The sequence below is a fragment of the Garra rufa genome, chromosome 7 (genome assembly GCF_049309525.1).
Source record: "Garra rufa chromosome 7, GarRuf1.0, whole genome shotgun sequence".
NCBI lineage: Eukaryota > Metazoa > Chordata > Actinopteri > Cypriniformes > Cyprinidae > Garra > Garra rufa.
In genome coordinates, this window is record NC_133367.1 from 32,470,105 (window position 1) to 32,485,696 (window position 15,592).

The 15,592-nt window shown below is 40.4% G+C and overlaps 1 protein-coding gene across 1 annotated transcript in view; it reads right to left on the minus strand.

The window, feature by feature from the left end:
- crb1 (crumbs cell polarity complex component 1) overlaps positions 1-15,592 on the minus strand; it is a 35,511-nt gene that overhangs the window by 18,090 nt on the left and 1,829 nt on the right. Inside the window, exons 2-9 of the mRNA XM_073843674.1 lie at positions 13,651-14,247; positions 10,432-10,627; positions 10,122-10,261; positions 9,374-9,556; positions 6,209-7,138; positions 5,439-5,992; positions 3,934-4,099; positions 2,323-3,241 (exon numbers count right to left, since the gene is read on the minus strand). Coding sequence (XP_073699775.1) covers positions 2,323-3,241; positions 3,934-4,099; positions 5,439-5,992; positions 6,209-7,138; positions 9,374-9,556; positions 10,122-10,261; positions 10,432-10,627; positions 13,651-14,247 — 3,685 coding nt within the window. The remainder of the gene's footprint in view (positions 1-2,322; positions 3,242-3,933; positions 4,100-5,438; positions 5,993-6,208; positions 7,139-9,373; positions 9,557-10,121; positions 10,262-10,431; positions 10,628-13,650; positions 14,248-15,592) is intronic.

A 15,592-nucleotide genomic window follows, 5' to 3' on the forward strand; every position in this document is an offset into this window, starting at 1 on the left:
GGTTTCACTTTTATTGTTTTCAACCACATGATTTGTACATCAGATGAGTGATGGAACTAGTTACAAGTCAAAGTTTAATACCGGGATAGGCAAGGTCTGTCCCAGAGTTCCGATGTCCTACAGAGTTTAGCTTCAACCCAGAGAAAAAAAGCTCACCTGCCTGTAGCCCTAGTAATTCTGAAGACCTAGATTAGCTTGTTCAGGTGTGTTTGATTAGGGTTGGAGCTAAAATCTGCAGGACTGCAGCACTTCAGGACTGACATTGCCTACCCATGCGGCACTCCAGGACCGATGTTGCCTATTCCTGGTTTAATACTTAGGAAAGGGGTTCTTAACTCTGGCCTGTGAGATCCATTTCCTGCAGAGTTCAGCTCCAACCATAATCAAGGGTTAATTCACACCTGAACAAGTTAAAGGTTGTATCAGCGATTTCTAGCCTGAAACATAAAGTGTCAAATTCAGCTCACCTTTCATCACGATCCGCTTGCTGCCTGCCCCATAAATTGTCTGTGAAAAAAACGCGTCTCTCTGGTCAGCCTAGGGTCCGAGATATGCCAAAAAAACAATCGGCACTACCAACCTTTCCACAGATAAACAAACAGTGTTCCAACCAATCAGCGTCAGGGGTTTGGTGTTGTGGACTTTCGCTCCGCCTCCCTCACATCCCTGCACCAGTAGGAAAGGCCACAACACCAAACCCCTGACGCTGATTGGTTGGAACACTGTTTGTTTATCTGTGGAATAGTTGATAGCGCCGATTGTTTTTTTGGCATATCTCGGACCCTAGGCTGACCAGAGAGACGCGTTTTTTTCACAGACAATTTATGGGGCAGGCAGCGAGCGGATCGTGAAGAAAGGTCAGCTGAAATTGACACTTTATGTTTTAGGCTAGAAATCGCTGATACAACCTTTAATCAAGGTCTTTAGAATCACTAGAAAGTTACAAGCAGGTGAGTTTGATCAAGGTTGGAGCTTAACTCTAAAAATGATCTCACAGGCCAGAGTTGAGAACTCCTGATTTAGTGTTAGAGCAGAACACCACAAATCTGGCACTGGAGGGCCACTGCCCTGTAGAATTTGGCTCAGGGGGTGCCCGAACTTAGTCCTGGAGGGCTGGTGTCCTGCGAGTGTAACTCCAACTTGCCTTAACACACCTGCAGGGAAGTTTTGAGTATTCCTAGTAAGAGCTTGATGAGCTAGTCCAGGTGTGTCTAATTGGAGTTGGAGCTAAGGGCCTGTCCACACGGAGACGCGTTTCGCTGTATACGTATACATTTTTTATCGTATTGGCGTTTCATCCACACGGATCTGGCGTTTTAGGAGACTGAATCCGCTATTTTTTGAAACCGGGTCCCAAAGTGGATAAATCTGAAAACGACACCCTCGCGGTTTCGTGTGTACAGCCAATCCGTATATTTTGCGAAACGATGATGTCATCACATCACGTGGCGGCTGCGTCACACGTAACAGCTACAACAATATTGGCGGACTACATGATTGTGTTCGTGTTGCTACTAAGCCTGCTAGCTTTATTACAGCAAAATCTATTGCTTCTATGCAACTGTTATGAGCAACACGAGATAATGTTCTCATCTTTGTCTTCTTCTTCTGAGTTCGTATACAGCGCGCAAGGTAATGCGCATGCTCAAAGTCTTCTTCTCCGTGTATAGTGTATCTCTATGGCAGAATTACAGCACCCCATACTGGTCTGGCATATATACTACACCGTTTTCAGTGGTTTTGTGTGTACGGAACTTTTTTTAGAACGAGGGAAAAAAAAATGATCGGATAGGGAACGCACCGGCTTCGTGTGGACGGAGCCTAAATCCCCCTGTAAAAGCACTGTAGAGTTTAGCTCCAATCCTAATCAAACTCACCTACTTGTGATTTTCTAATGATCCTAAAGACACTGATTAGCATGCTCAGGTGTGTTTTATTAGGGTTAGCGCTAAACTCTGCAGGAACGTGTATCTTGTGGGACAGCTTTGAGGATCCCAGGAATAGGGTTTGACCTAAACTGCAGGTCACTGAAGATTTGAGGTACCCTGAGTTAGGGGTTTGCTCAAATCTCTAAACCAGTGGTGTCCAATTCTGCTCCTGTAGGGCCAACATCTTGCAGAGAGTAGCTCCAGCACTACTGCCTGTAAGTTTCTAATGAGTGTGAAGACCTTGAATAGCTGGTTCAGGTATGTTTAATTGAGGTTGGAGCTAAACTCTGTAGGTAAGTGGCGCTCCAGGAGCAGGTTTGGACACCCCTGCTCTAAACTCACGTATAACCAATAGTAGTGAACAAGTCAGAGACGCACATTAGAATAGACTCACTTGCAATATGGCCCAGTAAACCTGTCGGGGCAGAGGCAGGAGCAGCTGTTGAAGCCATGCAAGCAGGTCCCACCGTTAGCACACTTGTGACCGGCACATAGATTCACTTTCACCTCGCAGTTGGTGCCGGTGTAGCCGCTCTCACATGTGCAGCTGTATGAAAGGTCCTGGACACTACAGTATCCGTGTTGACAGGGGTTGGAGGCACAGGTGTTTGTATTCAGCTCGCACCGATCACCACCCCAGCCTGGTAGACAGAAGCACTGGAAAATGTTGAATCGATCGTCACAGATTCCCCCATTCTGGCAGGGGTTGGGTTCACACACCACCTCACCAACACAGCCAGTTTGGACAGGTTCCTCTGATATCTTATTGAACTTCTCTTTCTGTATACGTGGGAATCTCACCTCGGTAGGACCATAATATGGAAGCACAATACCACCAATCTCAACATTGCTCAGACAACCAATCAGATTCCAGTCAGACTCCGGGCCAAGTCCTCCTAGAAGGATATCGACGCCTTCTCGGAGGAAGTCCAAATTTCCTGTCATGGAGTCAGATGAAGCAGGCTCATTGTTTTCATCAAGAGGGACCATGATCCACTGGGAGCTGTTAGCCCAAGGACTGACCATTAACAACTCTACTACATGCCACTCTCCATCGGCCACTGGTCTTGGGCTGTGCAGGGTTACCGGTGACAAAGATGATGAAGAAGAAGGTCCACTTAGAAGCTCAAGTACCAGAAAGCCATCTTGAATGGATACCGTCACAAAGTCAGACCCACTCTCTGCATGTAACACTGCTGCGTTGTGTTTACGTGTTCGGATACTGAAAACAATGCTGGTCAGGTGGCGGGAGATCAGCCCATTCCCATGGTATACAAGAGTGGTGTTGGCTTGAAAAGTCACATTGGAAATGCCTACGTAGAATAAAGACAGACATTGTTACGTAACACTTCCAGGATTAAGACTTATTTGCAAAGCAATCTTAGTTAAAGTCTTCTAGTTGCTCTCAGCTTTAGGGTTTTTCCACTGTATGGTATGGTTCACTTTTGGGGGGTTTTCCACTGTGTAAAGCGTCTAGTACCTGGCACTTTATTTAGTACCATCTCGGTTGAGGTTTCAAGTGAGCCATACCGATAAAATATACTAAAATATCCAATCGTCGCTACTTAGGCATTGACCAAGACACCAACCCCGCTAGATTTAAATAGCCAGCACGTATCATTTGTTTGCACAACTTTTTGAATGACTTGCTTTAAATGACTGTTGCATGCAACTTGAAAAAAGAAATGGCTGTATCGTAGTCGGCAGATGAGGTGGCGGCACAACTATAGCAATCATCTATAATCCCACCCACTTTGAAGCGATATTAAACTCTAGTGGAAAAGCAAACCAAGCCAAAGTAAAGTGAGCTGAGCCATACCATGCAGTGGAAAAATGCCTCAAGTCCCTTTCCTGAGTGTGGTCTGCAACTTAAATCTGGAAGAGTATTAATCCAAAATACTTAATTCTGTAACCGTTAATTTTGACTTGGTATTTAAATCAATATTTAATGATATTTGACTACTTTGTTTTATACTTCTGAGGTCAGATGTTCTTAAATGCTCACATTCATAGCCCTGGTTGAGGGTCCGGCATGTTGCTTGTGGTGGGCAGGGGTTGAGTTCACACCATCTCACCTCCTCACAGTGCTGCCCTGTTGTGTTAGGAGGGCAGTTGCATGTGAAGTCATCCCATAGAGAGAAGCACATGCCACCATTCTGGCAAGGACTTTTCTGGAATGGAAAGACAAAAATGACTCATACAAAACTGTGAATTAAATGATCCATTGAATTTTTGTACATTTTATTTATTAAATATGAGAAAAGTTTTAGAAGTAGCTAACTACATTAATGCTACGTCAAGGGAACATATGTTTATAAATACTACCATTTGATAGTATTTCTACAATTAACACCAATTTATACATGATCAACTATATGGTAGGTACATTTCCATTACAGATTTGCACAAAACTTTTGCAATGTTTTTTAAATGTAGTTGCAAAATGACAGCATTTCATTTAACCTATGTTATGCAACTAAAGCGTAATTTTTTCCTCCTACAATATGTCATGGCGATGGATGTTGGTAGGTTTACGTATGTCGAAGCCAACGCACTATCCATTAATTTTAATCATAGGAGACTTAGGCATCTATCTTTACAGAAACAGCACAGAAAGCCACTTCTGGGTTGCTTCTGACACTTAAACAAGCCACAGCGCACCTAGTATAAACACAAGCATTGACTAGAGTGGCTACAATCAGCTCTGTAGACTTGTGCAGTGTAAATAAGTTATCGAAGCTTTAATGGCAATTAAAGACCTTTATTCAATCATTGTGTAGTCAATGCTTGTGTAAGCAGCCACTTATGAGGTGTTTTTTTGAGGTTATAGTACATTAAAGAATGATCCTGTGATGTACGCAAGGTGACCTGTAAATATATATTTTTCGAATTGCCTGAAAAAAACAACAACTTTAATGCGATTTATGGGAATTTTTTTGCCAAATAGGCGTGTTTCCATTAGGTGCTTTTTCAATTCTCAATTTAATTTTGCGCTACTTGAAGGGTAATGGAAATGCAGCTAGTGTTGAATAGTAGCATGAATACTCAGGACTTACATTAACTGATTAATCATTTATTGGATTAGTGAATGAAATCAGATTAAAAAAAATCTTTTGAATCTGCCCAGTGTTTTGGATTAGTGTCTTGATTAACATGACCAAAGTCATGAATGTAAACATTTAACTAGGCCAGGGATCCTCAAATCTGGCTCACAAGATCCACTTTCCCACAGATTTTAGCGCTAACCCTAATCAAACACACCTGAGCATGTTAATCAATGTCTTCAGGATCATTAGAAAATCACAGGTAGGTTAGTTTGATCAGGGTTGGAGCTAAACTCTGCAGGAAAGTTGATCTCTCGAGCCAGATTTGAGAATCCCTGATCTAGGCCAAAGAGGATGAAAGCCAATTGAGATAAGTAGGTCCACATATCTGCCAGCTTTGGTGTAACCTAATCATTGTCCTGTTGCAGTTGAGAGCTCATGACACTCATGAAACATAGTAACTTACAGAGCAAGAGTCACCGCTGGTGCAGCCTGGGGTAACGTCAACCATGCGGTCAGGTCTGTATGACATCCCAGAAGCATCAAGTGGGAAAAATTCTAGCTTCCTCTCATTGAGCCGCAAGTCTTGTAAGCACCCTTTAAAATAACCTCCAAAGGCAGATGTCTTTTGGCCATCAAGCAGTCCGCCAACATAGACTACATCTTCAAACTGAACAGAAACAGGTTGAACATCTGTTGCTCCGAATTCATGATCTGACTCCTGAAGAGTCATCATACCCTCCTTAATGGTGATGCCAACAAAATGGATCTCACCATCGTTAACCACACTTTTAACCATTGAAGTCTTCAAGTTGTTTACTTGTACCATGAGTTTTCCCTCTTCCAGCCACACCTGCAAGTACTTAGTGGTGCTGTTGGCAAGCAGCATTAAAAGACCAGACTCTTTCCGTGTACGCAAGAACATGGAAAGATAGAGCGTATCTGATTCCAGTTGGTCGGTGATGGTGAAGACAGCATAGCTTGCGGAGTCTTCCTGGCCAAATCTAGCAGTAACGTACTCTGTGTGAGAAAGAGAAGACATACAACTCTTAAAAAGTTTCTAGAACTATTCTAGTTTTGCTGTTGCAACTTGTATCCTTGGAGGAAACATAAAGCATCCCCCAAAGTTTATCCTCTGATCTTCTATATTTATTGCAAGGCTATCAATGTGTCTACAGTAAAAGCATCTACAGCAGGGGGCATGGTTTATGAGAGGTCAGTCCCAGGTGTTCTTACCATCAGCACAGTTTTGACCCACATACGGTCGTGGACACGAGCACTGGTAACCTTGCCAAAGGTTAACACACTTTCCATGGTTCTCGCATGGATCAGAGAGGCATCGGTCATGATGGTTGCAGCCTTGAACGACATTTACCACTGAGCTGCTCAACCAGTCCTCAGGTACCATGAGCTGTGAGTCCACAAACAAGTCCCTCATGCAGCCGATGAATGAGCCAGAGCCCCCTCCCTCATTCGATCCTCCAACAAAGGTGCTTTGCAGGGCTGACTCCAGCTCAAGGGCACTGGTCTCCACTTCGGCTATTGCACTACAGTTCTCTCCATCCTGGCATAGCTCCAGTAGTTGTAGCAGCAGGGTACCCTCTCCAAGCACAGCCTCTACCGTGTGCCATTCGCCATCAGATACATCCTGAGGCAGTGTCAGAGTCCAGCTGGTTGCGTTTGGCTGAGGGTCACTCCTAAGATCAAGAAGCAGGTGTGTCTCCTGCAGCTCCAGGCTGAGTGTGACCCCTTCGCTGCCCCTCTGAAAGAGCACTGTGTTCTTCAGCACTGTGCGAAAGCTTAGCGTGATATTAAAGTATGTTTCCGCACCCAGCAGCGGGGTCTGCAGGTGCAGGAATCCTCCAATTGTTTCGAAGGAGAATACGGTGGGCGTCTGGCAGTAAGAGCTGGTGTAGCCCGGCTGACAGATGCAACTGTAGCCATGTACAGATTCGCTCAGGAAGGGCAGGCAGGCCGCCCTGTTCTGGCACTCGTGGCCCTCGCAACCCACCAGGGGCTCACTACAGTTGCGGCCACCATAGAGGACTCCATCTTGGCTTTCAGACAGGCAGATGCACTTGTAGCTGCCCAGGAAGTCCTCACATGTGGCTCCATTATGACACAGGTTGGTGGTACAAGCAGTAGTATTTTGCTCGCACAAGGCACCTAAAACGGGAGAGCCCAGAGTGAAATTTAGTTGTTAACCAAGAATGCAATTATAAAACAAGCTCTTGTTGTTTTTATAAGAGTTTATCCCTAAAACAATTTGCTGAATTTGTGCCAGTTTTTGTCTGTAACTAAAGAGTAGCTCATGCCAGGGATAACATGGGCACGTTTTAGTCAGTAATCCCTCAGGACAACAAATATGCAAAGCTGGTTGCATAACACTCATACAACGTCATGTCAGGGTGAGTTTTCTTATTTTCTGAAATTTTCACTGAATAAGAAATTTATGTTACTGAAAGAGTTTAAAATGCCTGGATAAAACATTTAGGAGTTGTGAACGCACCACATGAAAACCGTGAACTAAAAAACAGCATCTACATTGATGACCCAAGGTCAGTGCTAGTTGTATGTTCAACCAGAAATAAATGACATTTTTATGTCCCCCACACCAGTTATTTATCCACTGAATTCTCAATGAGATTGATCATACAACCAAAATGAAATATCACCAAAAAAAAAAGCAGTGAAAATTTACCTGAAGTGAGCAACAGAACACTCCAAATCCAAACTACAACTCCCATGATATTAGAAGTCTACCATTCAGCTGCCACACATCTGTTCAGTGACATTGCTTTTTGGTGGGTCCATCTATAGCAAAGGCTATCCTAACAGACAGCCATCAGCGTACATTTCTTCCTTCAAGAAAAACTGTGGAGTGCAACACTAGGCCCCCATCAAAGCCAGCTCCCGGGGGATTAGCCTAATGCAACCTGAGCATCTTACAATGGCGATGCCCAATTATAGCCTCCGCCTCTGAGTCACGTCCTGAGCTGGTAACCTGACGTTCAGAGAGACTTTTTTGCATAATCTAAAAATTAAAAATCATTTTGCAGTTATATGTTTAGTTCTTAAGTTCAGGAACCAGTAGAGTGAACTTGTGATGAAAGACGTGTTGTATAATGCACGATTGATTTTGATTATGCAAACTGGATAGAAATCCAAAACGGTTTTGATGTACAGTTGCAGCAACCTGATGATGCTCATTATAGGCAATGTTTTGCCAAGAATTTAACCAGGGATAAAAAACAGTTGATGCTGAATTTATTGATGCTTTGACTAAGTTGTCCATCGGTTATTGATTTTTAAAGACTTTAGAGCCTTTCAAGTGACCTGTTGACCCTCTTGAGACAGTCCTACATTTTTAACCCTTTCCTTATGATTTGGGGACATTATTGATTATGATTAAATAGTCCAGTAGAGTGTTTTCACGACACGTCATCAATCGGCCATATTGGCGGCACTGAACGTAAACAATGCCACTGAACCTAATGAACTTCGCTTATTTTTTGATTATTGCTGCTAAAAAAGATAAACTATTATCATGTTTTGGGCTGTACTAATCGGTCAAACCGGGAAAAACATTTGGAGTGCTATAGAGTGCCAAAAGTTATAACAAATCAAGGAAAAGAATGCAAAAAACTGAGGAAAAAAGGCATTTGTGGTTGGCCAAACTGAACCAGGATTTCTAGAGCAAGAATCTTGACAACATTTGTGTTTGTTCTTATCATTTCCAGTCCGCTAGGTGAAATATTAGGCTAATATCTTAGTTAATACTGTTTGTATTTATCTTTAACATCTATTAACTTTAGTTTGTCAAAATATTTAGCCATTTCCTGCTTAGTAAGTCCTCTATATGATTTAACAGCCTCCACACGTTTTTCCATAGCTTAGACAGCATAAATTGGCAAAACAACGTATTCCGTAGTACATTAACCGTGCAATCCATGCTGTTGTTTACATCCGAGTATCACCAATATGGCCGTGCATATTAACTGGCCAAATTGTGTCGTAAGTGCAAACCCTCTAAATTTGAGACCAATTTCCTGTCACACAGTGTATAAAATGTATGCAAACCCGTTGATCTTCTTGAGACAGTCCTAGATTTTTAACCCTTTCCTTATGACGATTTACAGAAATATATTTAAATGATCCAATAGAGTGTTGGCACTGAACATAAACAATGCCACTGAACAGAACAAAACTCTGGATCAGCTAGTACAAAGAAAAAAATGAAAACTTGTGTATATAAGAAAACATCCTGAGATACATGAGTGGCAATAGCACAAACCTCTGAAGAAAAACTGCAATTTATCTCAATTCTAAATTTAAACAGTTTATTATTTGGTAAAAATTTGTAGAACAAAAGTATAAATGGGGCTGTGAGTTTGCAGATACCTGAAAATCCTGGTGGACACTTGCAGATGAAGCCGGAAGCATGCCTGGGGTTGTATCGAGTAGGAAGCAGGGACTCTGTGCCATAAAGTGTCTTCCAGGAGAGCTCAATGCAAGTGCCTTCATTCACACAAGGACTGCTGTCACACTCACCGACGTCTGTCTCACAGTTACGACCCTCGAACCCTTACACAGATACGAGAGACAACCTAATGAAGTTTAGAGTTGCAGTTTACCATGATTTCTAAAGTAAAAACATAAATGAAAACACAAGTACATTGTAGATTATACATTATAAATACATCTACCAATCATGTGTTTTATAAAAAAATAAATACCATATGTGACCCTGAACCACAAAACCAGTCATAGCACTGGTATATTTGTAGCAATAGGCAAAAATACATTGTACGGGTCAAAATTATCAATTTTTCTTTTTATGCCAATAAAGATTATGTTCCATGAAGATACTTTGTAAATTTCCCACCATAAATATATGAAAACTTAATTTTTGATTAGTAATATGCATTACTTAGAACTACATTTGCACAACTTTAAAGGCGATATTCTCAATATTTCTATTTTTTTGCACCCTCAGATTCCAGATTTTCACATATCTCTGAGAAAAAAATAAATAAAAATTTCCCCTTAATGACTGGTTTTGTGGGCCAGGGCCACATATTTCATTGTAAATTCAGTCTATTAATTTAATTATATTCCAGTTTACTCAAAGGAGCTCTGTGTAAGTCACCTGGCCAGCAACTGCAGGTGTAGTTCCCATTGTCATCCTCACAGAGGGCGCCATTGAGGCAGGGTTGAGACCAGCAGGGAGGAGGTGGGATCTCACAGTGAACACCAGTAAAGTTAGTTTGTGAGCAGTCACAGCGGTAGCTACAAGATTATTTCAGAATAAATATGTATGTAGGTTATTTCATTTTGGGTATACTCATTTTGAGTATATTTACAGAACGATTGAGCATATTTTTATTTTCATGAAGGATCGATTGAAAAGGATTCATTGAAAAGTGTCAGTTATTTCCTAACGTAAAAATGTATTGTACCTGTTTATTTCATCCACACATAGAGCCCCATTTTGGCATGGCTGGTCACTGCATTCATCGATGTTCGTTTCACAGCGCTCCCCCTGGAAGCCCGCCAGGCAGGTACACGAGAAGCCATTGATGTGGTCATGGCAACTGCCGCCGTGGAGACAGGGCTGTGATTGACACTCATCAATCTGAACCTCACAGCTGCTACCTGGAACATCAGAGACAGTGGTGTTGAGTGCAAAGATGCCAATCCGCTTTTTGTCGAGATCTCTGCATGGCTTATTACACATGCCATCTGGACAGGCCTCATCCTGGATCAAACAGACTGTAACTGGAAGCTTCCAGTCAGTCTTTAGGGTTATTGATATGCTGCCCACAGCTTTTCCTTCACTAAGTCTTGATCAAAAATGTTTTTAAAGCAGATTTCAATTGTTCATTTTCACATCGGGGCTTGTTGTCACAGAAGGAAATGAATCCTTGTGAATTCTGTTCTCCAGACTAAAACTCTAATATCATATTTTAATAATTATTTTGGGGAACACTTGATTTTAATTTGACATTACCAGTCAAAAGTTTTTGAACAGTACGATTTGTAATGGTTTTGAAGAAGTGTCTTCCACTTAGCCTGCATTTATTTGATCCAAAATACAGCAAAAACAGTAAAACTTGTAAATATTTTTAATTCTATTTAAAACAACTCTTTTCTATTTGAATATATTTTAAAATGTAATTTATTCTTGTGATTTCAAAGCTGAATTTTTAGCATCATTACTTAAGTCACATGATTTTTCAGAAATCATTTTAATATTCTGATTTGCTGCTCAAAAAACATGTATTATTATTATGTTGAAAACGGCAGAGTCACGTGCCCCAGTAAAAATATGCTGTGCCCCAGTAAAATCTCAAATTTGAGTTATAATTTACATTGATCATCCCAAAATAAAGACATTTAACTACATGCAACAACTGAATTAACGAGTAATGGGGGCCTGTGCCCCAGTAGAGCTTTAGGTCTAGCAACTCCCCAGGGCAGGGTATAATTTTTTCAGGTTTCTTTGATTAATAGAAAACAGAATAACAGCATTTATCTGAAATGGAAATTGTGTAACATTATACATGTCTTTATCATCACTTCTAATCAATTTTAAGCATCCTTGCTAAATAAAAGTATTTATTTAAAAAATTTAATTAATATTAATTATATTAAAAAAATGATACTGACTCCAAGCTTTTGGATGGTATAGTGTATAATGTTACAAAAGCTTTTAATTTCAGATAAAAGCTGAATCCTGAAAATATAACTGTTTTATATTATAAAATATTGATGATAATAATAATAATAATAATAATAATAAATGTTTCCTGAACAGCAAATCAGCATATTAGAATGATTTCTGAAGCATCATATGACACTGAAGACGGGAGTAATGATGCTGAAAATTTAGCTTTGATCACAGGAATAAATTACATTTTAAAATATATTCAAATAGAAAGCAGTTATTTTAAATAGTAAAAGTATTTTACAATATTACTGATTTTGCTGTACTTTGGATCAAATAAATGCAGGCTTGGTGAGCAGAAGAAGAAAAAAAAATTACAAATCTTTAAAATTACTGTAAAAAAAAACTTTTGACTGGTAGTGTTGTGAATTTGCACATACTATAGTAATAAAAGTAAATTATGCATTATTGCTAGCAAATAAACCTAAACCAAAACCTAACGCTACAGTAAGTACAGTTGATGGTAGCCATTGACTTCCATATATATATACTGTATATATATATATATATATATATATATATATATATATATTTTTTTTTTAATCAAAAATGAATGGCTACCACCAATTGTTTGGCTTCCCACATTCTTCAAAATATCTTCTTTTGTTTTCAGAAGAAGAAAGAAATTCATACAGGTTTGGAACGACATGAGGGTGAGTAAATTGTAAAATGTTGGTTTTTGGGTGAACTAGCCCTTAAATATTACACTGTAACCTTTAAATTCAAGTGTAACCTTATTTCATTATAATATTCTCAAATCAAATCAAATTTCCATTGTGAGAACGTACCTACATGTATGCAATTAACTGCATTTTTTTCTTTAAAGTATTAGTTCACAATTTTTTTTTAATAATAATTTCCTCACCCCCATGTCCTCTAAGATATTCATGTCTTTCTTCAGTCGAAAAGAAGTTAGGGGGTTGAGGAAAACATTCCAGGATTTTTCTCCATATAGTGGACTTCAATAGGAATCAACAGGTTGAAGGTCCAAATTGGAGTTTCAATGCAGCTTCAAAAGGCTCTACATGATCCCAGCCGAGGAATAAGAGTCTTATCTAGCGAAGCAATTGGTCATTGGTCAAAAAAAATTCAAATTGATGTACTTTTTAACCACAAATGCTCGTCTTGCACCTAACTTGACTTCACACATTACGTAATCATGTTGGAAAGGTCACGTATGAAGTTCTGATTCAGTGTTTACAAAGCAAACATGCAAAGAAATGCCCTTTACAAAAAATGGTAAAACAACGTCAAATGTTGTTTTGAACCAGAGACCACAGACAAAGAGCTAATCACGCATGACCTCTCCAACGTGATTACGTAATGCATGAAGTCGCAGACACGCGTCACATTTTTGTTTTGTTTTTTAGAAAATGATCAATCATTTCTCTAGATAAGACCCTTATTCCTTGGCTGGAATCATGCAGAGCCCTTTGAAGCTTCACTGAACGTATAATTTGGACCTTCAACCCATTGATCCCCATTGAAGTCCACTATATGGAAAAAAATCCTGGAATGTTTCCCTTTAAAACCTTAATTTCTTTTCGACTGAAGAAAGAAAGACATGAACATCTTGGAAGCCATAGGGGTGAGTAAATGATCAGGAAAGTTTTATTCTGAAAGTGAACTAATCCTTTAAGGTGTGTCTAAACAGAAATTGACTCACCCAGCCTGAGAAATATTTACTAGGGTAGCAAACTATCCACATTCTCCCTTACTCATTATATCTTCAAAAAAACAAACAAACAAAAAAAAAAAACAGCAAACATCAACAGTCTTCCATAATGGTGTTAGGATGTTCTCCAGGGTTGCATTTTAGAATGCAATACCGGCAATCAACCACAAGATGGCAGTGGATGCATTTGGCACTATTTGAGACATTCCACATGTCAGACTAACAGGTGAGCCACACATGGCAACAACGCAGCTGACCCTTCCTCCCTTCACTTACCCGTGTATCCAGGCCTGCAGAGACAGATGTAGTGCCCGATCTTGTCCAGACAGGTGGCTCCGTTCCTGCAGGGCCACGACACGCATTCATTCACCTCGATCTCGCAGTGTTTACCCTGGAATCCCGGCACGCAGAAGCAGGTGGGGCCGTCCCTTCTGCTGCGGCAGATGGCACGGTTTCGGCAGGGGTTGGGGGAGCAATGGTCCACCTTTTTCTCACAAGAACTCCCGGTGTAACCCTCTTGACAGATGCATGCGTACCCCGGGCTCCTGTCTTGCACCGCCAGACATTGGGCACTGTCCCCGCACAGCCCCTGAGCGCAGAGCTGGGCACTGGAATGACAGTCCTGCCCCAACAAGCCGAGCTCACACTGGCAAACTAGTTCCCCCGGGTGGGCGCCGGTGGGCTGACACGTTGCATTGCCCTGGCAGATGGACAGTTGGCAGAGCGCACTGGAAGAATGGCAACGCGTGCTGGGCAGGACTGGCGCAGGCGACTGACACTTGCACAGGAAGTCAGACGGGGCTTCCTTGCACTCTGCCCTGTTTTGGCAAGGCTTGTCCTGGCAGAGCGGTGAGGTCTGGAGAGGTGTTAAACCTACAAGGATTTACAAAAAAAAACACTTATACATGTGTTGGAGGTTTTCCCTGCTTCCCTAATGTACTTGGGACAAAATGCAATAACAGTTACAGCGGCTTTGGAAACTTGCTTGATGATTATGATGTGCAATTTGAAAAAGGCAGTTAAGATGTGCAACTTTGCTCTTCACCTTTTTCTTCAATGCCAAGTTAAGCCTATGGGCGAGACTTCCAGTTCATTACCCGCTATAGGGAAATAACGAGAAGAATAACGCGCAGAAAACGGTTTGCACTACAAACCAGTATGTTCACAATTAAGATAATTCATTAAAATAATATGGTAACATATGGACATACCAATTTGCAATATCAAGCAGCAAAACAAGCTGTTTTTTACAGCTAAAAATAGCTGGATGCGGATGAAACTGGAAGCCAGACACATACAATTTACAAATGGATATGTCTGCTTTTAAGGCCCGAAATTTTTGTATGCGTTTTTCCAAGGTTTTTTTTTTTTTTTTTTTTTTTTACGCATTCGTCATCCTTTCCTATCAAAATGCTTGCTACAAATGCGAAAAAGCAAAAAAATCGAACCTGATACAACATTTTTTATGACAGACGAAAGTTTCGGAGGCATTGTGTTAACTCGATTGACACAATGTGTGGTTGCATGTATTTTTTAACAAGAAAAAATTTTGAAACGAAAATTTCAGACACCGTGTGCAATGACCCTTACAGCAAAAATAAGGTGGATAAAGTAATAGTATCATAGCCTTTTCTATACTTTATTTGATTGTATGCATGAACATAAGTATCCAGTGTCTGTAGACACAGCAATTGCAATCTTGTGAAAGTATAACTACCTGAATTTGTCTAATTTTTTTCTTATTTTTATCAAATAATATGATAAAGAGTTGTACAGAGTTGTGTGATATTGAGAAGGCAAAACAGTCAGGATTTAATGTAGCGTAACATGCTTGCTAACAGTCGCACAGTCAGTTAGCGAAAGACTTATTCACTCTCAAATATCTGTTGTCCAGTAATGTATCAGTTCATGTTTCACAGCTGTTTTACGCTGCTTTTCTTAGCATTATCCTGTCAGATTAGCTCACAGTTAACAAGTGCACTATCAGTCAAAAGGTTTTTGAACAGTTCGATTTTTAATGTTTTTTGAAAAAGTCTCTTCTGCTCACCAAGCCTGCATTTATTTGATCCAAAGTACAGCAAAAACAGTAAAATTGTGAAATATTTTTACTATTTAAAATAACTGTTTTCTATTTGAATGTATTTCAAAATTGTATTTATTCCTGTGATTTCAAAGCTGAATTATTAGCATCATTACCATTGAAAATGGCTTTTTTTTT